The sequence below is a fragment of the Mustela lutreola genome, chromosome 11 (genome assembly GCF_030435805.1).
Source record: "Mustela lutreola isolate mMusLut2 chromosome 11, mMusLut2.pri, whole genome shotgun sequence".
Lineage (NCBI taxonomy): Eukaryota > Metazoa > Chordata > Mammalia > Carnivora > Mustelidae > Mustela > Mustela lutreola.
In genome coordinates, this window is record NC_081300.1 from 49,816,149 (window position 1) to 49,837,472 (window position 21,324).

At 41.2% G+C, this 21,324-nt stretch overlaps 1 protein-coding gene and 1 long non-coding RNA gene across 4 annotated transcripts in view; one reads left to right on the forward strand and one right to left on the reverse strand.

Moving 5' to 3' along the window:
• The window catches only part of LOC131811028 (uncharacterized), an 81,555-nt gene that overhangs the window by 57,424 nt on the left and 2,807 nt on the right, over positions 1-21,324 (forward strand). The window lies entirely within an intron of this gene.
• Positions 4,568-21,324, reverse strand: part of COLEC12 (collectin subfamily member 12) — a 194,658-nt gene continuing 177,901 nt past the window's right edge. Inside the window, exons 9-10 of the mRNA XM_059139033.1 lie at positions 16,611-16,756; positions 4,568-6,018 (exon numbers count right to left, since the gene is read on the reverse strand). Coding sequence (XP_058995016.1) covers positions 5,999-6,018; positions 16,611-16,756 — 166 coding nt within the window. The 3' untranslated portion in view covers positions 4,568-5,998. The remainder of the gene's footprint in view (positions 6,019-16,610; positions 16,757-21,324) is intronic.

A 21,324-nucleotide genomic window follows, 5' to 3' on the forward strand; every position in this document is an offset into this window, starting at 1 on the left:
TGCTTCAATCCTTCCATCTATCCATTATCCATCTGCCCCTATAGCAAAGGGAGAACACAAATTCCCTGATTTTGGAGATATTTAAATTGATTTTTCTGCCTTTTGAGTAGCTATGACTCAATGCATAAGACATTAAAGATTAGTGTACTGTATCAAAATTTTTAACTTTTTTTTAAACAGTGAACTTCGGAAGAAACCTCATATACGAGATAAATACATAGCCATCTGAAAAGGCATCTGGATCTCTGCTACACAAATACCCTCCTCTCAACTACTGTGGCACCTTCACAAGATCCTTTGGCTACCTGGAGCACAGCTTACACACTGCTATGCTTTGGTATAAAACAAAGTATTGACGGTGTGGTTTCAGCAATTGATCTTGGGGCGATAAGGGAAGGGAGAGGTCACTGGGAGGTAGAGATTTTGGAGGAAGTGTTTTGAAAGAGGGGTTGTGCCTTGAAAGGGAAGTCACATTTTGATCCATGAAGAGAAAGTGGGGAACACACTGCTTGGCAGGGTAGAGGCATCGAGGTGGAGATGGGGTAGAGGAAGAAAGGTTATCAGTCAGGGGCCAATGAGGAAAAGATGGCGCAGTAAAGCTGAGTAATTGAGAGTGTATTAAAGGGGTAATTGACAAAGCTACAGCAGGTTTGGAGAAGATAATAAAGGATAGTGTGGAATCTTGAAGTTGGTGCAGCTTTGAACAATTATGGGGGAGGTGTGTGTGTGTGTGTGTGTGTGTGTGTGTGTGTGTGTGTGTGTGTTTGTTTGTTTTGTGGTGTGTAAGAGGAATTTGTCACTTCTGGACCCAGAGAGAGAGCTGGACCACCTAACAGGATGTGTGGCCTTTAGCTGAGGGATGCAGGGAGAAGTTCAGCAAGGAGGTCAGGGAAATAAATCGCCCACTTTGCTCTTTCTCTCCTGCCATTTCATTGACCAAACCAATTGGAAACCAGAAACCAATGAAACCCATAAAGATTTACCTCCCAAAGTCCAGGAGAATGGTGGAGAAGGGATCTGGAGGGACAGACAAAAAATAGCCATATATAGAGTAATTGGGTTAGAACCCAAGGACCTATTATCAGTTAGCTCTTGCTTCAGTAATGCTGTGTAATAAACAACCCCCAAATCTCAATGGAACATACGTTTCATGGGTCTGTGGGTTGGCCAGGTGGCTCTGCTGAAGGCTCTGGAGGTTGAGGTGGCTTTTCTACTCACTGTGGGTATGTCTTAGTTGGGGCCATTTTGTTCCATGTGTGTTCTCTCTATAGCCCAGGCTGCCGGGGCAGCAGATACCCAGGGGAGGCTTGTCAGGCCTGGCGTGGCTCCTGCTCCATGGCACAGGAATTGATTTTATTTAAAAAAAAAATTCATTTATTTATTTGACAGAGATAGAGAGCACAAGCAGGTGGAGCGGCAGGCAGAGGGAGAGGGAGAAGCAAGCTCCCTGCTGAGGGAGGAGCTGGACGAGGGGCATGATCCCAGGACCCCGGGGTCATGACCTGAGCTGAAGGTAGCCGCTTAACCCACAGAGCCACCCAGGTGCTCCAGGAATTGATTCTAAGACACCTATAATTCCCTGTAGTTTCCAGCCATGATTCGGTGGGTCACAGCAATGTGTGACATGTAAAGAGTACAGTAAACTCTGGCACCAAAGATTAGAAGACTGGTCAAAGGACAGTTCTCCATACCTGGTCAAGAAGACTAAATCGAGATCCTTTGGTTATGCCCATTTAAAAAAAAATTATATATATATATATATATATATATATATATATATTATATATATATATATATATGTATATAATATATATATATATATTATATATATATGTATATTATATGTATATAATATACATATATATATAATATATATATATATATATATTATATACATATATATATATATATATATATATTTAAGAGAGCGAGGGCTCATGAGTAGGAAGGAGGGGCAGAAAGAGAGGAAGAAGCAGGCTCCCTACTGAGCAGGGAGCCCGAAGTGGGGCTCTATCCCAGGACCCTGAGATCATGACCTGAGCCAAAGGCAGAGGCTTAACCAACTGAGCCACCCAGGCCCTAAAGTTGGTTTGCTTAAGCTTGCTTTTTTTTCTGGACTTTTGCCCAACTGGGCATGCTATGTACTTACTTGAACAAGAATATCTAGGAGGCGAGGAAAAACGATGAACAGGTGAAGCAAAATCTTTCCAATATCTCCTTTGTGATTATAGAATAAATATGATACCATTCCATTAAGGGATTCTTCCTAGGAAAATGGAACTATTGTATACAGCAACATCTCAAAAACACTGGGAAGTCCACCTGTACTTGTAAAATTGTTGAGTATAATAGCAAGAGAAGAGATACTTGATCACACTGCCATTTAGAAAAAGTTTCTAAAGCTTTTCCCAGACTCAGGGCCATACTTTGGTAAAAGGATGAAACTGTTTTATCATCTGATTTTTTTCAGTCTATCTTCTTCCATTTATGTTGATGGAATGACATGTATAATATACTTAGATCCAATATATGGATGTATAATAAGCAATTATGAGTAACATGAATTCCTTCATTTCTCTTGCTTGACTTCTCCCACTCTTTGGTGCTTTTATGATTTTATAACTGACTGGCCACATTCACTTTCCTCTCTTCCAATTCAGTCGTTTTTTGGTCTTGCAACTAATCTGTAGACATCTAACACAGGGAAGGAGTTTTATTGTTTCATCCAGCACACTTGTGCATAGTGTTTGGCGTGGAAAGAGGAATCAGCTCTACTTTCAAGGTGCGTTTGTTGGGAAAGGAATCAGGCAAGAAGTGATGCTTGGGCTGAGTCTTAAAGAAGGTTCTTTCCAAGAAAAAAAGATGAGGAAGGAGTCAGTTGAAGTGTGGGGGTGAGAAAGAGCGTGGGGTAAGTGCAGCTGGCTTGGAAGGCTGTTTGGGTGCCTGTGGAAGGAGGGTGGGGTTGCAGTCAGAGGAAGGCTGGAGGTGTGAGTGGGAACTCGTGATTCTCTGTAATGTGCTAGGCTGAGGATTTGGGGTAGGATGGACTTGGATTTTGAATTAAGAATGAGGATCCGGATCAGATTTGCATTTTTGAAGGCTACTGTGACAGCAATGTGGGCAACAGCAGGTCTTCCAAGTAGTCCCTGTTTTCTAATTTCTAAAGTAGGGACAAGGGGCCCCTGAGAGGTTCCGTCGGTTAAACCATGGACTCTTGATTTCAGCTTGGGTCATGATCTCAGGGTTGTGAGATCGAGCCCCCATCAGGCTCCATGCTCAGAGGGGTTCCTGCTTGAGATTCTCAGTCTCCCTCTCACCCCACTTGTACTCTCTGTCTCAAATAAATAAATCCTTTAAAAAGATAAAGGGCAATAGGTTTTGTATGAAGATTAGAGGAGATAATGTAGGTGAAAATGCCAAACATATTTAAACTGTTACTCTTCTTGTGTGACTTCTTTGAGTCATGAATGAGTTAATATGCTTACTTTTTCAAGAAGAGACCAGCTTTGTCATCTGAGGCAAAAAGGATATGCTCGGTATTGTTACCTGACTTATATAGCTTCCTACTTCCTTAAACATCTGGGTTTTAAAATAGGAGTGGCTATTACTGTTTGTTGTCTGATTTAGCTTAAATTTTAGCTCCTTCAAATTGGAAGGGTGGTGGGGGAACAGACGAATATTTGTAAGAGAAGCAGAAAGGGTCCCCCCCCCCCTCCTGGTGTGGATTCATCCTTTACAAGAGCCAGTAAGGAAGAAAAAATTCCCTTCTCTCAGCATGTAGGAAATCACGTGCCTGAAGACATCATAGTTCATTAAATCTCTCCTCCCAAAAGAGCATCAGCTGTGAGTAGGTGAACAGAAGCCTGGTGTGTAAATAGCTAAATGCACAGAGAAGCATGTGAGGCATCTTATAATGTGAGATACTCAGATCTGGTTTTATTCAGGGTGGTATTAAGAAGGTCCTTGGTTTCTAAAGAACATCATTTTCAGAGCTCAGATCTGAATCCTGTCTCACTGGTGATGGTGTGACCGAGAAAATGATGTCAACTCTTCTGATCCTCCCCTTTTCTGTCAGTGGGGAGGGTTGAAAAGCCTGCTTCATAGGGCTGCTGGGAGGACATGAAATTGTCTGACTCAAGCACTTGCTGTAGTGCTTGACAATGAGAGCACTGTAAGTTCAGGGCTAGGACAGGCACAGTCCCAGCTGTGGGAACTACCTATTCCCTTCTCATGGGGGCAGAAGACATTTAAGTTGCTTTGGGGCATGAATCTTAATTACTTAAACAGGAAAAGGACAAATAGGCGATTTGGTTTAGTCTCTGAAAGGTCTTGAGGGGTTGGGTTTCATCTATGAATGGTCTTGAGCCTGAATAAGTACTAGAGTCCAGTGCTTGCCTTGTATCATGGGGCCCAGATGCCAGTGGGTCCTGTCCACCTGACCAGGCTACATGGACCGGGCATCAGGGCATAAAGGTGCTGAGGAGATGGCCACTTGGGGCTGCAGAGATGGGAGATGGCATGGATGGTGACCAGGGGTAAGACAACATAGTCCACACAGCTACAGGTGTGAAAGTCAAACTCTGTCTTTATTCTTTTACCATTTTATTTGGGATAGGTAGCAGCACTGCCTGGGAAGCTCCTTGGAAGGGGAGGAGAGGAATTCTGTTGGATAGAAATCTTACCTTTGAGAATCAATGATATCTAATGCCTATTTTCAGCACATTTCTTGTTAAACTTTTCAATGGCAAGTCAAGGAATAGGAGGAGGATGGACTCAGAGGAAAGGTTCGTTGCAGGCGTTCAGTGTAGTGGCCAAAAGTTGACTCTCGCATTTCATTATGCATGTGCCTTGGAGTTATGCTTTTGGGAAGGTGACCTTAAACTTTCCAGATAGCGTATAGCTTTCCCCATCTTTCTTGTATCTCTGTCCTTGGTTGACAGGATGCTATACTTTCCTGACAATCATTAGCAACTCTATTATGAGTCTGATACCACACACATTCATACCGTAGCCACAAAACAAGGCTTTCTAGGTGCTCTGTCTTTTCCAACAGATACCTTTCTACCACCCCTAACGTCCACCAAAATGAAGCAGAAGCACATCCTGAGTTGACCACTTCCTCCGGGCCCAGCCAGGCACACAAGAATGCTGGCTGGTGATGGACTCGATACACAGCCCACCTGACTGAGCCATGTATATGTTCAGGCTTGACCGTACCCTGGAAAAATCTGAAAGGATATTTGTAGACATTTCAAGTGATTGACTCTTCTGAGGAAATGCTACATTAAAAAATATATACACATATATATTTAATATTTTTTTAAAACCACAATTGAAAAAAAATTTTTTGCCATTGGGTAGAATTAAATCTGACAAGAAACCCTAGGAGTTTTTTTTATTAGTACCATTATTGTTTTCTTTGGCTCCATGTATTATATTGGTTAAAGGACAAAAAAAAAAAAAAAAAAAAAAAAAAAAGGAAGAAAAGGAAAAAATTGTAAAAAGGCAAATATTTTGTACAAAAATACAAAGTTTTAAAAGCTCTTTAAGTATATTTCATATTATCACTAAGAGTTGGCCTATATATCTGTATGTCTGCATATTTTTCTTATGTCTTGGGATTTTAGAAATGTAAGGTACTGTTCACACAATACAGTTTAAGTTCTTAGAGCTCAACAACCAATGATAGCCTTTTTTCTGATTGGAGCAATCCATACTTTGGAAGATGTGATTTGCATACAGTTACTGGCTGAGAAACATCTATGTGATTCAGTCCATTTGCATACTGAAAATCAATATATCATACTGGGGGAACATTTCGGTTCTGAAGTCCTTGAGTAAAGGAGGATGGTAAAGATAACCAGCCGTCAATCTTTTCAGAAACTGGTCTTCAGTGCTTTTTTCCCAATCTGGAGAGAAGGTGATACAATCAGAAAGCAGTATCCTTTCCCTTTGAGAACCATCCAGAAGTTAGCTCATGTTATTACATCATAGTCCATTATAATGCAGATGATAGTACTAAAAGAGAGGAAAAATAATGGGCATTTAGTTTTTCTTAAAGAACACCATTAATGTACAATTCAAAAAAAAAAAGGAACATGTATTTTTATAGGAAAGATTCAAAAATACAACATTCAGTTATTTTTTCAAAGAAATGCCTGTAAGGTTATATTCAGATTAACTAAAAGGTAAATTTCCTTTTGAAGAAGCCTATTCTGGGCTCCACTCAAATCCCAAGTGGCCAAACAAGGCAAACAAACGACAAGTCTGGGTGACTTCTCACCCTCTACTGTAATTTCTTTTTTCTTTTTCTTTTTTTAAATATTTTTATAAACATTTATTTACTTGAGAGAGAGACAGTGAGAGAGAGCATGAACGAGGAGAAGGTCAGAGAGAGAAGCAGACTCCCCATGGAGCTGGGAGTCCGATGCGGGACTCGATCCTGGGACTCCAGGATCATGACCCGAGCCGAAGGCAGTCGTCCAGCCAACTGAGCCACCCAGGCGTCCCTCTTTTTTTTTTTTTTTTAAATGAGGTATAGCTGACACACCACATATTAGTATGTTTCAGGTGTACAATATGATTTGGTAATTGTTTACATTCTGAAATGATCACCACAGCAAGTCTAGTTAACACCTGTCATCACATATAGTTAGAAAAAGAATTTTTCTTTTAACTTCTTCAAGTTGTAATTTTAATTCCAGCTAACACAGAGTGTTATATTAATTTCAGGTGTATAATACAGTGATTCAACAATCCCTGGTGCTCATCATGATAAGTGCACTCCTTAACCTCCATCACCTATTTTAAATGCCCATCCCCCCCAGCCTACCTCCCTTCTGGTGGCCATCAGTTTGTTCTCTATAGTTAAGAGTCCATTCCTTGGTTTGTCTTTCTCTCTTTTTCCATGTGTTCATTTGTTTTATTTCTTAAAATCCACATGTGTGTAATCATATGATATTTGTCTTTCTCTTCATGATTTTGCTTACCATAAGACCCTCTAGCTCCATCCACAATATTGCAAATGGCCAGATTTCATTCTTTTTTGTGGCTGAATAGTATTCCATTGTATACATATAATACATCTTCTTTATCCATTCATCTATTAATGGAGGGTTGGGCTGCCTTTCATTTTTTTTCTTTTTTAAAGATTTTTATTTATTTATTTGACAGAGATCACAAGTAGGCAGAGAGGCAGGCAGAGAGAGAGAGGAGGAAGCAGGCTCTCCGATGAGCAAAGAGCCTGATGCGGGGCTCGATCCCAAGACCCTGGGATCATGACCTGAGCCGAAGGCAGAGGCTTTAACCCACTGAGCCACCCAGGCGTACCCCTTTCATTTTTTCTAAAGTTTCCTTTGCTGTGTAGGAGCTTTTTAGTTTGATATAGTTCCAATTGTTTATTTTTGCCTTTGTTGCCTTTGCTTTTGGTGTCAGATGAAAAAAATCATCACCAAGACTGATGGTCAAGGGGCGTACTGCTTATGTTTTCTTCTAGGGATTTTATGGTTTCAGGTCTTATGTCTTTAATCCATTTTGAGTTAATTTTTGTGTATGATGTACACTTCATGATTTTGCATATGGCTCCAGTCTGCCTAACACTAGTCATTGAAGATACTGTTCTTTTGCTGATATGTATTCTTGGCTCCTTTGTCAGTTAATTGACCAGATATGTATGGGCTTATTTTTCTATTCTGGTCCATGATCTGTTCCACAATCTACATGTCTGTTTTTATGCCAGTACTATACTGTTCTGTTCTCATTACTGTGCCTTTATAATAGAGTTTGAAATCACATTTCAAAATGCTTCTAGCTTTTTTATTCTTAAGATGGCTTTGGCTCTTAGGGGTGTTTTGTGGTTTCATACAGATTTTAGGATTGTTCTATTTCTATGAAGAATCTCTATGGAATTTTTTTTTAATTTTTTATTTTTTATAAACATATATTTTTATCCCCAGGGGTACAGGTCTGTGAATCACCAGGTTTACACACTTCGCAGCACTCACCAAAGCACATACCCTCCCCAATGTCCATAATCCCACCCCCTTCTCCCAAACCCCCTTCCCCCAGCAACCCTACACTGTTGGTGGGAATGCAAGCGGGTGCAGCCACTCTGGAAAACAGCATGGAGGTTCCTCAAAATGTTGAAAATAGAACTGCCCTATGACCCAGCAATTGCACTACTGGGTATTTACCCTAAAGATACAAATGTAGTGATCCAAAGGGGCACGTGCACCCGAATGTTTATAGCAGCAATGTCCACAATCACCAAACTATGGAAAGAACCTAGATGTCCATCAACAGATGAATGGATCTCTATGGAATTTTGATAGGGATAGGATTGAATTGCTTTGGCTAGTATGGACAGTTTAAAAATATCCTTCCAATCCATGAGCATGGAATATCTTTGCATTTATTTATGTCATCTTCAATTTCTTTCATCAATGTCTCATAAGGTTTCAATGTACAGATCTTTCACTCCTTGGTTAATTTATTCCTAGGTATTTTCTTTGACGCAATTGTGAGTGGAGACATTTTCTTAATTTGTCTTAGCATTCGTAATTAGCGTATGGAAATGTAACAGATATTGGTATACTGGTTTTTTATCCTGCAACTTTACTGAATTCATTTACTAGTTCTAATGGGTGTTTTGTTTGTTTGTTTAGTGGAATCTTTAGGATCTTCTATATATAAAATCGTGCCATTTGTGAATAGTGACAGTTTTACTTCTTCCTTTCTAATTTGGATGCCTTTTCTTTTTTCCCTCTAATGTCTCTGGTTAGGACTCCACCCCACCCCATACACTTGAAAACACTTTTATCTTCATAAAAAAATATGTTAGTTGAATGGGATTTTTAAAAATTTAAATTCATGTCTTCCGGAATTGTGATGCCACCAACGTTGGCTTTCTTTTTCACTCGGCATCAGGGAAATACAAATCAAAACCACAATGAGATATCACCTCACACCAGTCAGAATGGCTAAAATCAACAAATCAGGAAATGACAGATGCTGGCGAGGATGCGGAGAAAGGGGAACCCTCCTACACTGTTGGTGGGAATGCAAGCTGGTGCAGCCACTCTGGAAAACAGCATGGAGGTTCCTCAAAATGTTGAAAATAGAACTGCCCTATGACCCAGCAATTGCACTATTGGGTATTTACCCTAAAGATACAAATGTAGTGATCCAAAGGGACATATGCACCCGAATGTTTATAGGAGCAATGTCCACAATAGCCAAACTATGGAAAGAACCTAGATGTCCATCAACAGATGAATGGATCAAGAAGATGTGGTATATATACACAATGGAATACTATGCAGCCATCAAAAGAAATGAAATCTTGCCATTTGCAACAACATGGATGGAACTAGAGCGTATCATGCTTAGCGAAATAAGTCAAGCAGAGAAAGACAACTATCATATGATCTCCCTGATATGAGGAAGTGGTGATGCAACATGGAGGCTTAAGTGGGTAGAAGAAGAATAAATGAAACAAGATGGGATTGGGAGGGAGACAAACCATAAGTGACTCTTAATCTCACGAAACAAACTGAGGGTTGCCGGGGGGAGGGGGTTTGGGAGAAGGGGGTGGGATTATGGACATTGGGGAGGGTATGTGATTTGGTGAGTGCTGTGAAGTGTGTAAACCTGGTGATTCACAGACCTGTACCCCTGGGGATAAAAATATATGTTTATAAAAAATAAAAAATTAAAAATTAAAAAAAAAATAAATATAAAAAAAATTTAAATTCAACATATAGTATATCATTAGTACATACTGTACAACATAAAGCCAACATATAGTACTTATTAGTTTTTGGTATAGTGTTCAAAGATTCATTAGTTGCATATAACACCCAGTACTCATCATATCACATGCCCTCCTTAATGCTTTTGTTCAATGTAATACTACGTTGAACAAAAATGGCAAGAATGGGCACATCCTTGTCTTGTTTCTGATCTTAGAAAGTTTTCAGCTTTTCACCATTGAGGCCTCTCTATTCACTTTGTTGAGAGTTATTTTATTCTAAATGGAGGCTGAATTTCGTCAAATGCTTTTCTGTATCTATTGAGGTATTATTTTTATCCTTCATTTTGTGAATGTATCCCACTGATTGATATATGGATATTGAACCATCCCTGCCTCCTTGCAATAAATCCCACTTCTCATGGTGTATTATCCTTTCAATATATTGTTGAATTCAGTTTGCTGATATTTTGTTGAGGATTTTTGCATCTATGTTCATCAGAGATATTGGCCTGTAATTTTCTTGTGGCATACTTCTCTGGTTTTGGTATCGAGATAATGATGGCTTTGTAAAATTAGTTTAGAAGTAGTCTCTCTTCTCTTTTTTCGAAAAGTTTGAGAAGGATAGTATTAATTCTTTGCATTGTTTGATAGTATAAAATCAGATTTTATACTGGTGATAGAATGCACCAGTAAAGCCCTCTGGCTGTGGACTTGTTTGTTGGGAAGTTTTTGATTACTGATTTAATCTCCTTACTACTAATCTGTCTGTTCATGTATTCTCTTTTCTTTGTTATTCAGTCTTGGTAGGTTTATGTTTCTAGGAATTTATCCATTTCTTCTAGCTTGTCAAATTTCCTGTCAATAATTGTTCAGAATAGTCTCCTATGATCTTTGTATTTCTGTGGTATTAGTTGTAATATCTCTACTTTCCTTTCTGATTTTACTTAAAATTGAGTCTGCTCTCTCTTTTTCTTGGTGAGTCTAGCTATAGTTTTGTCAGTTTTATCCTTTTAAAGAACCAGCTCTTATTTTCATTGAGCTTTTATGGTGTCTTAGTCGGCATTGCATTCCCTTCTGCTCTTGTTTTTGTTATTTCCTACCTTCTGCTAACTTTGGACTTCATTTTCTAGTTCTTTGAGATGTAAACGTAGGTTACTTATCTGAGCTTTTCTTGTCTATGGAGGTGGGTATTTATTGCTATGAAGTCTCTTAGAACTGCTTTTGCAGCATCCTGTAAGTTTTGGTATGTTGTATTTCCATTTTCATTTGTCTCAAGGAATTTTTTGATCTCTTCTTTGATCTACTGGTTTATTTAGTAGCATGTTGTTTAATCTTCACATATTGGTGAATTTTCCAGTTTTCCTTTTGTAATTGATTTCTACTTTTATATCACTGTGGTCAGAAAAGATGTTTGGTAGGATTTCAGTCTTCTTAAATTTAATTTAACTTGTCTTGTGGCCTAATATATGATCTTGTGGCCTAATATATGTACATTCTCAAATGCTTCATGTACATTTGAGAAGAATATGTTTTCTGTTGATTTTTTTTTTTTTTTTTTAGATTTTATTTATTTATTTGACAGAGAGGTCACAAGTAGGCAGAGAGGCAGGCAGAGAGAGAGAGGGGGAAGCAGGCTCCCCACTGAGCAGAGAGTCCGATGCGGGGCTTGATCCCAGGATCCTGAGATCACGACCTGAGCCGAAGGCAGATGCTTAACCCACTGAGCTACCCAGGCGCCCCTTCTGTTGATTTTTGATGGAGTGTTTGGTATATCTGTTCAGTCTATATGGTCTAATACATTGTTTAAGGCTGATGTTTCCTCATTTATTTTCTGTCTGGGTGATCTAGCCATTGAGGTAAGTTGGGTAATAAAGTCCCCTGCTATTGCTGTCTATTTGGTCTGTTAAATCTTTGTTTCATATATTTAGGTGCTCCTATATTGGGTCCATAAATATTTATAAATGTTATAGCCTCTTGTTGGACTGACCCCTTTATTATTATGTAATGTCTCTTATATAGTCTATGTTTAAACTCTATTTTGTCTGATATAAAATAGCTATCCCCTCTTTCTTTTGGTTTCTGTTTGCTTGGTATATCTTTTTCCATTCCTTCATTTTCAGCCTGTGTGTATCTTTATGTATGAAGTGAGTCTTTTGTTGGCAGCATATGCATGGGTCTTGTTTTCTTATCCATTTGGCTACTTCATGTAGCTGATTTTGATTGGAAAATTTAATTCATTTAATTTAATTCATTTCATTCACTTAAAGCAACAGTTGATAGGTGTATACTTAGTCATTTAAAAAACTGCTTTTTGGTTGTTTTATAGTTCCTTTCTATTCATTTCTTTTGCTCTCTTATTTTGTGACTTGATGACTTGCTTTAGTGGTATGCTTAGATTCTTTTTATCTTCTGTGTATCAACTACAGGTTTTACTTTATTGTTACCATGAAGCTTACATGTAACTACTTATATTTATAACTGTCTATTTTAACTTGAAAACAACTTAAGTTTGCATTCTAAAGCTCTACATCTTTACTCCCATTTCCCACATTTTGTTTTTGATGTCACATTTCATCTTGTGTATTCCTAATTTTTGTAGTTATAGTTATTTTTACTACTTTGTCTTTTAACCTTCTACCAGATTTATAAGAGCTTAATCCACCACTTTTACTATTTAATTCTTACCAGTAAGATTTATACTTTTGTATGTTTTCTTGTCACTAATTAGCACTTTTTTTTTAAGCTTAAAGAAGTCCCTTTGACATTTCTTGTAAGGCTAGTTTAGTGGTGATGAACTCCTTTGGCTTTTGATTATCTGGGAAACTGTGTTTCAATTATGAATGATAAGGCTTATGGGGTTTCCCTTGCAAATACCAGTTTTCTTTTCTCTTGATTCCCAACCCCCAGATTTTTACTTAAATTCTAGTTAGTTATCATATATGGTAAAATTGGTTTCAGGTGTAGAACTTAGTGATTCATCACTTACCTATAATACCCACTGCTCATCACAAGTGCCCTCCTTAATACTCATTACCCACTTAGCCCATAGATTCTCATTATCTTTTAATTGTTATGTGTCTTGGTGTAGATATCCTTGGCTCCATCTTGTTAGAGGCTCTGTGTGCTTCTTGGGCCTGGATGTCTGTTTCCTTCCTTAGATTAGGGAAGTTTTCGAGTAAGTATTCTGCCCTTTTCTCTCTTCTGGGATCCCTATAATGTGCATGTTATTATGCTTGATGATGTTACAGAATGCCCTTTAACTTACTCTAATTTTTATTCTTTTTTCTTTTTGCTGTTCAGCTTGGCCACTTTCCATTACCCTGTCTTCCAGACTGCTGATCTGTTCTTCTGCATCCTCTAATCTGCTTGATTCCCTCGAGTGTATTCTTTGTTACTGAAATCTTTCCATCCAGCTGGTTCTTTTTGTATTTTCTCTTTGTTGACATTCTGAGTTCATACATTCTTTTCTCAAGTGCAGAGAGTACCTTTATGACCATTGCCTTGAATTCTTTATCAGCCATATTGTTTATGTCCATTCATTTAGCTTTTTATTGTGATTTTATCTTGTTCTTTTATTTGGGACATATCCCTCTGGCTCCTCATTTTGTCTGTTTGTTTCTATGTATTAGGTCAGTCAGCTTCAATTCCTGGTTTGAAAGTAGTAGCCTTGTGTAAAAGAGGTCCTGTGATGTGCTATCATGCAATCCCCCCAGTCAACAGAACCAGGTGCTCCAAGGGCATCCCCTGTGTGGGCTGCATGTGTCCTCCTGTTGTGGCTGAGCTAACTGCCTTCAGCACAACCAGCTATGATGACCCACTTTGCCTGCTGTGGGTGCACCAGGCAGGGTTTGCTCCCTATGGTGTTGAGAGGCCTGAGTTCACGAATGGGTGGGGCCAGCAGTCAGGCTAGCTGCCTGCATCAGAGCAGGCCCACCAAAGGATAGGCTTGTTCCCTGTGCAGCCGGCTGTAGGAACATCCCCTCATCTTCCCAGGGCAGGAGTCACTTTGGAGTAGTGGTATCCGGGCCAGGGTTGCCTCCCAGGTGTGGCAGGGTAGGACCTGCTCTGGAGGGATGCTTGCTGAGATGGGTGGGTGTGCTGGTTGGGAGGCAGGGGGTCTGGAGAATGCCAGGGCAGAGCATGTAAGGTGGATGGAGAGTGTTAGCACTGGCTCCCCTTCACTTGCTACCCTTGGCTTGCCTTGGCTATCTAGGCTGGGAAAAAGAAATGGTGCCCACCAGTACTTTGTCCCTAGAGAAATCTTCAGATCCCTGCCCTTCCAGCACATGTTCTAAGGTAAGTCCCAGCTGTTTTTCACTACTGCTTCTGTGCTGTGTCTTGGGTAGAGTTACGTATGCTGACATTTTAAGGGTAGGGACGCAGTTTCCCTTTGCTCTCCAGGTGCCTGGCGTGGGGTCCTATCCTCTCGCCTCACCATGCTTGTGATGTCCCTCCCATTTTCTGTTAATCACAGTGGGGGTTTGGTTTCCAACCACACCTCTGCCCCTCCCTTCTCTTAGGATGTGACCTCCTCTGTGTGATTAGCTATGGGAGGTCTGTTCTGCCAGTTTTCAGTTAGTCACATGGAGGTGGCTGCTCTCTTGGGTGTCTTTGCCACAAGGTGAACTCAGGATCCTCCTATTCCATCATCTTCCCCAGTATTCCAGTGAGCAGCCTGATGGCCATTACCGTGAGCACTTTATCAGGGAAGTTACTTATCTCCACTTTATGAAGGGATCCCCCCTTGCTGCCGAAGTTTTATCTTGCTCTTTTGTTTGGAACATTTTCCTCCGTTTCTTCATTTTCCTTGACTATCTGCTGGTTTCAATGCATTAGACGAGACCACCTCTCCCAGTCTTAAGGAGCGGCCATGTGTAGGAGATGAACCTTACCGTTCAAACCCACTCTAGCTCTTGGTTGTCTCTCAAACTTTCTGATTGTCCAAGCAGACTATTTTATTTTTAATAGCTCCCCATAGTTGAGGGTATGCCAAGGTCAGTGTCCCAAAGGGGAAGATCACAGTCAGCACCTAGATGCAGGCTGATTGGAAGTCAGACCTTCAGGCAGCAGTGTTTAAAGACTACAAATAGATAAAGTCCTGTGGGACCACATGTGTAAGCTCTGAAGGCCACCAGGGCCAGGTGATCTGGAGGTGTCATTTGCAAAAATACCCGTGGGCACAGGGAGAGCACAGAGATGGCATCCCCCAGCCTCTGTTGCCGAGGAAGGCCTCAGATGTATGCCAACCTGATAGGTCCCCTAGCCCACCAGACACATGCAAGAGCTCCCCTCCGGGAGATGCTGGTGCTCTGGAGCACAGCAGAGAGAGCGCATAGAGATAGTGATTGTCCTCCAGACCTCTGGAAATGATTACACTCAGGCCTTACAGGTGTCCTTCATCACAAGCCTGTACCTCAGGCTGCAGTCTGCAGTCATGGTGATAAGCGGACAGGTGTCCTTCACAGAAAGTGGAGCTCCTGGGTCTGTTACCTCTTGCTGTGTCCTTGAGGGGGGTGGTAGCTGTGTAAGAACTCTTTCTCTGCTGGTTACAGTCCTGCGGGATCAATGAGTATAAGACCCACAGGCCACTGGAACCAAGCCATGTAGAGATGGCCCCTGGTGACAGCTGCAAACACGGGTGCACTGGACAAGGGTCTAAGCTCCTTTCTGGGAGATGCCAGTGAGCTTAAGTGAGTCTGAAGGATAGTGTGCAAGGGCTGCAGCCACTACCCTCCGTTCCCGAGGAACACACCCACAGGCCCCTAGATGTGGTCTAAACTGGAGGCTGCCCCTTAGGCCAAAGCCCCTGGACAGGAAACTAAGCTGCTGTTGCTTCTGCAAGCAGAGACTGCATGTGTGAATGGTTGTAGGCGGGGGGGGGGAGGTGGGAGAGAGAGAAAATCCGCAAGCAGACTCCCCGCTGAGTGCAGAGCCCACTGTGAGGCTCAAATCAGGACCCTGAACTCATGACCTGAGCTGAAATCAAGAGTTAGACGCCTGACTGTTGAATGGATGTATGGAGAATCTGTGCCCCGGTTACTACCAACAATAGTTTGAGAAAATGTATTTGAGGTTTTTTTGTTTGCCACCACCATTTTCATAAAGGTTTTATGAGACATAATTCACATGTAAAATTCATCCACCTAAGGTATACAGTTCAGTGGTTTTTAGTATATTCACAAATTTGTACAATTTAGAAGTACCTAATTTTAGAACATTTCATCACTCCACAAAAAATTCATACTTATTGGGATTCACTCCCCATTTCCGCCTACTCCTACCATAAATGTTTAAATCTAGTCCTGATGAAGAAAACAAAGATGTCCCATTCTGAAAAGGGTCGTGTATTATGTGAAGCTTTAGATAAGGATCTTTTAAAATAAAAAATAGATACACCCAAAAGCTTCTTTGGCTTACAGGCTTTTCAGGGGTATAGACCATCTCCTTCCATTATCTAGCATAGCCCCTGGCCCAGATTAGACACTCAATAAATACACGTGGACTTGAACGGTTGGCCGCCTAAAATCTCCGTGTGTGGAATCTACAAAAGAGGCATGACACTGGTACCAAATTTGTTAACTGACAATATTACAAGCTAATGACCTAGAACAGTTAGTCTAATACCTCCTGTATGTTTGAGGCACATTTATTAACTTATTTAAGCTCTCACAACAACCTCATGAAGAGGATACTGTTACTATTTCCCTGGGGTTTACAACCTTTCCCTCTAACAAGCGGCCTAACCAGGACTAGAGCCCCATTGCAGAGCCTGCATTCAAAGCCCTTACCCTCCGTATATGTCACCCTTGAACAGGAGGTAGGCTCTGCAGCCCACCCTCAGATCCCCGCTCCTGCTTACCTGTCTCTCTGTCCTTTTCGCAAATGAAGTTATTGATGTCTTCACACTGGAAGTCATTCCACTGCCCAGCATAAATCAGCCCAGCACAGTCTTCTCCCGGCCCATGGCCATGACCCCAGTTATCTGGCTGTCCAGCTTTCCAATTTCTTTTAATAAAATAGAAATTGAGTGTTATTTGCAAGTCACGCCACAGTTTTCTTTACCCAAGAGCAGCAGAGAAATGTAACAAACAAAACTGCATCCTGTTATTTGCACTGTTTAAGGAGTGTTCTTATTCAGGGGTACCTGGGTGGCTCAGTGGGTTAAAGCCTCTGCCTTCAGCTCGGGTCATGATCCTGGGGTCCTGGGATTGAGCCCCACATTGGGCTCTCTGCTCAGCAGGGAGCCTGCTTCCTCCTCTCTCTCTGCCTGCCTCTCTGCCTACTTCTGATCTCTGTCTGCCAAATAAATAAATAAGATCTTAAAAAAAAAAGTGTTCTTATTCAGAATAAAAAGCAGCTGTTTTGCAGGGTAGTGGGTAACAGCATCTCCCTGAAGGCTTGTTATCTTTGCCACAGAGAAATCAACTCACTGAGCTGCTGCGTCAGAATGCTGAGGGAGTGAATCCTTCTGGCAACATGGTTAGATGAGTAACCTTCCTGTGTGTGTGTGTGTGTGTGTGTGTGTGTGTGTGTGTGTATGTATGTATATGTATATGTATATGTATATGTATATGTATATGTATATGTATATGTATGTGTGACTATACATGCACTCAGTGGACATGATACACACACTCTCTCACTCACAAGAGAACCAGGGGGATCCTTGCACATTTTGATACCTTGCCCGTGACCAGTTAGAGTGTCAGGCAGGGAAAGTGATGGACTGTTGATATACATTTCTGAGAATTTACACCCACCAACCCTGGGTTATGACAGCCTGCTTTAGATAGAAATAATAATTTAATCTTACTGAAAATGACTCATCCATTTCCCTGCCTTTTTTGGGAGGGAAATGCTCAAAAACAAGTTTTCTTTAGGATGCGTTCACTTGGGGGCTTGTTAACTTGGATGCTGCAGCTCAAAACACCACTTTGCCTGAGTCTGCACTTCTCAATTCTGTTTCTACGCAATACATTAGATGTGCTTCTAGGACTCAAAATTTGAAAGCTGAATTTTCTATAAGAAGCAGGTTCTTGCATAAAAGCTTGTGGTTACTGCCTGAGAAGACAAGCTTGCCTCATGTGGAGGGTCTGAAAAAACATGTGCGGCGGAAGGTTCTTCCCATAAACAATTACTCATTGCCCTGTCAGCCATAGGGTGTCCTACGGTCACCTGAGGACACAGCCCCTATTGCCCTATGTCATTTTTTTCTTTATCTATGTCATATCTGTATCTATATCTATCTACCTATATATAATGTATTATTTGCCCCAGGGGTAGAGGTCTGTGAATTGTCAGGCTTATACCATTCACAGCACTCACCATATCACATACCCTCCCCAATGTCCATAACCCAGCCACCCTATCCCTACCCCCCAACCCCCAGCAACCCTCAGTTTATTTCATGAGATTAAGAGTCTCTTATGGTTTGTCTCCATTCTGATCCCATCTTGTTTCATTTTTTTCCCTCCCTAACCCCCCATGACTCCCACCCTACCTCTCAAATTTGTCATATCAGAGAGATCACATGATAATTGTCTTTCTCTGATTGACTTATTTTGCTCAGCATAATACCCTCTAGTTCCAGCCACGTTATTGCAAATGGCAAGATTTTATGTTTTTTGATAGCCGCATAGTATTCCATTGTGTGTGTGTATATATGTGTGTATGTATGTATGTATATGTGTGTGTGGACATTGCTGCTATAAACATTCAGGTGCACGTGCCCCTTTGGATCACTACCTTTGTATCTTTAAGGTAAAGACCCAGTAGTGCGATTGCTGGGTCATAGGGTAGCTCTATTTTCAACTCTTTGAAGAACCTCCATACTGTTTTCCTGAGTGGCTGCACCAGTTTGCATTCCCACCAACAGTGTAGGAGGGTTCCCCTTTCTCCATATCCTCTCCAACATCTGTCGTTTCCTGATTTGTTAATTTTAGCCATTGTGACTGGTGAGAGGTGATATCTCACTGTGGTTTTGAGTTCTGTTTCCCTGATGCTGAGTGATGTGGAGCACTTTTTCATGTGTCTGTTGGCCATCTGGATGTTGTCTTTGCAGAAATGTCTGTTCATGTCCTCTGCCCATTTCTTTTAAGCTTTTTGTTTTTTTAAGATTTTATTTATTTATTTGTCAGAGACAGAGGGAGAGAGAGCGAGCCAGCACAGGCAGACAAAGAGGCAGGCAGAGGCAGAGGGAGAAGCAGGCTCCCTGCCGAGCAAGGAGCCCGATGTGGGACTCCATCCCAGGACCGAAGGCAGCTGCCCAACCAACTGAGCCACCCAGGCGTTCCCCTCTGCCCATTTCTTGATTGGGTTATTTGTTCTTTGGATGTTGAGTTTGGTAAGTTCTTTATAGATTTTGGATACTAGCCCTTTATCTGATACATCATTTGCAGATATCTTCTCCCATTCTGTCAGTTGTCTTTTGGTTTTGATGACTGTTTCCTTTGCTGTGCAAAGGCTTTTGATCTTGATGAAGGCTGAAGCAGTCATGAAAATCTCCCAACAAACAAAAGCCCAGGGCCAGACTGCTTCCCAGAGGAATTCTACCAAACATTTAAAGAAGATTTAATAACTATTCTCCTGAAACTGTACCAGAAAGCAGGAATGGGAGGAAAAGTTCCAAACTCAATTTATGAGGCCAGCATTACCTTGATCCCCAAACCAAAGGCCCCATCAAAAAGAAGAATCATGACCAATATCCTTGACGAACACGAATGCAAAAATTCTCACCAAAATATTAGCCAATAGGATCCAACAGTACATTAAAAGGATTATTCACCACAACCAAGTGGGATTTATTACTGGGCTGCAAGGTTGGTTCAACATCCACAAATCAATCAATGTAATAACACTACATTAATAAAGAAAGAATAAGGACTATGCCCTACATCTTTTGACAGGAGTATCAGGTACGACCAGAGGGTAGTGGGAAAGGATGGGTGAAATTTACAGTTAAAGGGTGAGAAGATGAGGTAGAATTGTCTCCCCCACACTAAATATATACATATTGTGATTTTTAAAAAATGAAAAGTAATCTAGTGACAAATAGATAATCTAGATGAAACCATCAACTGAAGAGAGTAAAAAAGGGATGATACTTAGGAGGGAGCAAGAGTGAGAAATGAGAGCGAGAATGAGAAATACTCATTCACACATTCAGTCCAGCAGATCTCCCCAGAGCACCTACTATGTGCTAGGATGAAGCTACATGACGGCAACCCTGCAGTGCAGGGAGAAGACAGAATTCCAGCCTTCATGGAACTTACGTCACCGACAAAAAACAAGTGAATTAAAAATCTCCATGAATTAAAAATCGCCATGGTGATGCCAGAGTTGGACGGAAAAAGAGGTTACTTTCACGGCTGCTTTTCTGTGTGTATTTCCATTCACCTTGTAGGACCCCTTTGGCCATGTCAACAATGCCTGAGCTGCTGGATCCTGCTGATGGACGTTTGCCTAATCCCTGCCAGCAACCCGAGGGGGTTTGATTTCAATTTTGTTTACAGAATTTGAGATCTGTGATTCCTGAATGTATAATGATGGGACATCTGATAGTTTTTATCTCACTTTACTAGGAAGTTGTATAAATAGGACTTTTGGAGAGAAGACCTGCTTAGTATTATTCCCTTGTATCCTTCCATTTAAATAGATAAATGGGATTTAGAGAAGAAACCAAAAGATAACTGACTGATAAGAGAGGAGGTAGCAATCTTGTCTAAGACAAGTTTTATCTTTTTCCTTTAATAACGTCCGTCTTCCATCTCTACCGCTTACCTTTCCAACAGTTTTGAGTCTCCTGAGGTATAATTGTGCTGTGCTGGGTGTTCTCCTTTGACTGCCAGCTAACCCCCCGAGTGCCAGGGTGTGCTATAGCTCCCTCTCCCAAAGGACAGGTGCAGAGGGGACACACAGGATATCTGTTGGCCCAGCAGGAAGATAACCATTTGCCTTGGGAGCACTGTGAGGCTCACCCCAAGCTGACTTAAAACCTTCCATTGTTCCATCTTGATGTTTAGTCACTGTTCTGTAAAGATATGGCCTTGCTCTGGTTTCTACCTCTAATCTTGCTCGTCATATGGAAGATTTGTCTCCCTGTGCCCAGATACACGCACACAGAAACATTTTTTTTGTTTGTTTTTTTATTTGACAGAGAGAGAGATGGTAAGTAAGCAGAGAGGCAGGCAGAGAGAGGGGGAAGCAGACTCCCTGCTGAGCAGCGAGCCTGATGCGGGGCTCGATCCCAGGATCCTGAGATCATGACCTGAGCTGAAGACAGAGGCTTTAACCCACTGAGCCACCCAGGCACCCCTGGAAGCATTTTTTTAAGACTTATTTATTTTTTAGGGGTGCCTGGTGTTTCATTCGGTTAATCATCTGCCTTTGGCTCAGATCATAATCCCAAGGTCCTGGGATGGAGCCCTGAGTTGGCGGGGGTACCTTGGCTCAGTAGGGAGTCTGCTTCTCCCTCTCCTTTTGCCCCCACCCCCATGCTCTCTCTCTCTCAAATAAAGAAATTTTAAAAAGATGTATTTATTTTTTAGAGAGCGCACGTGAGTGAGCAGGGGACA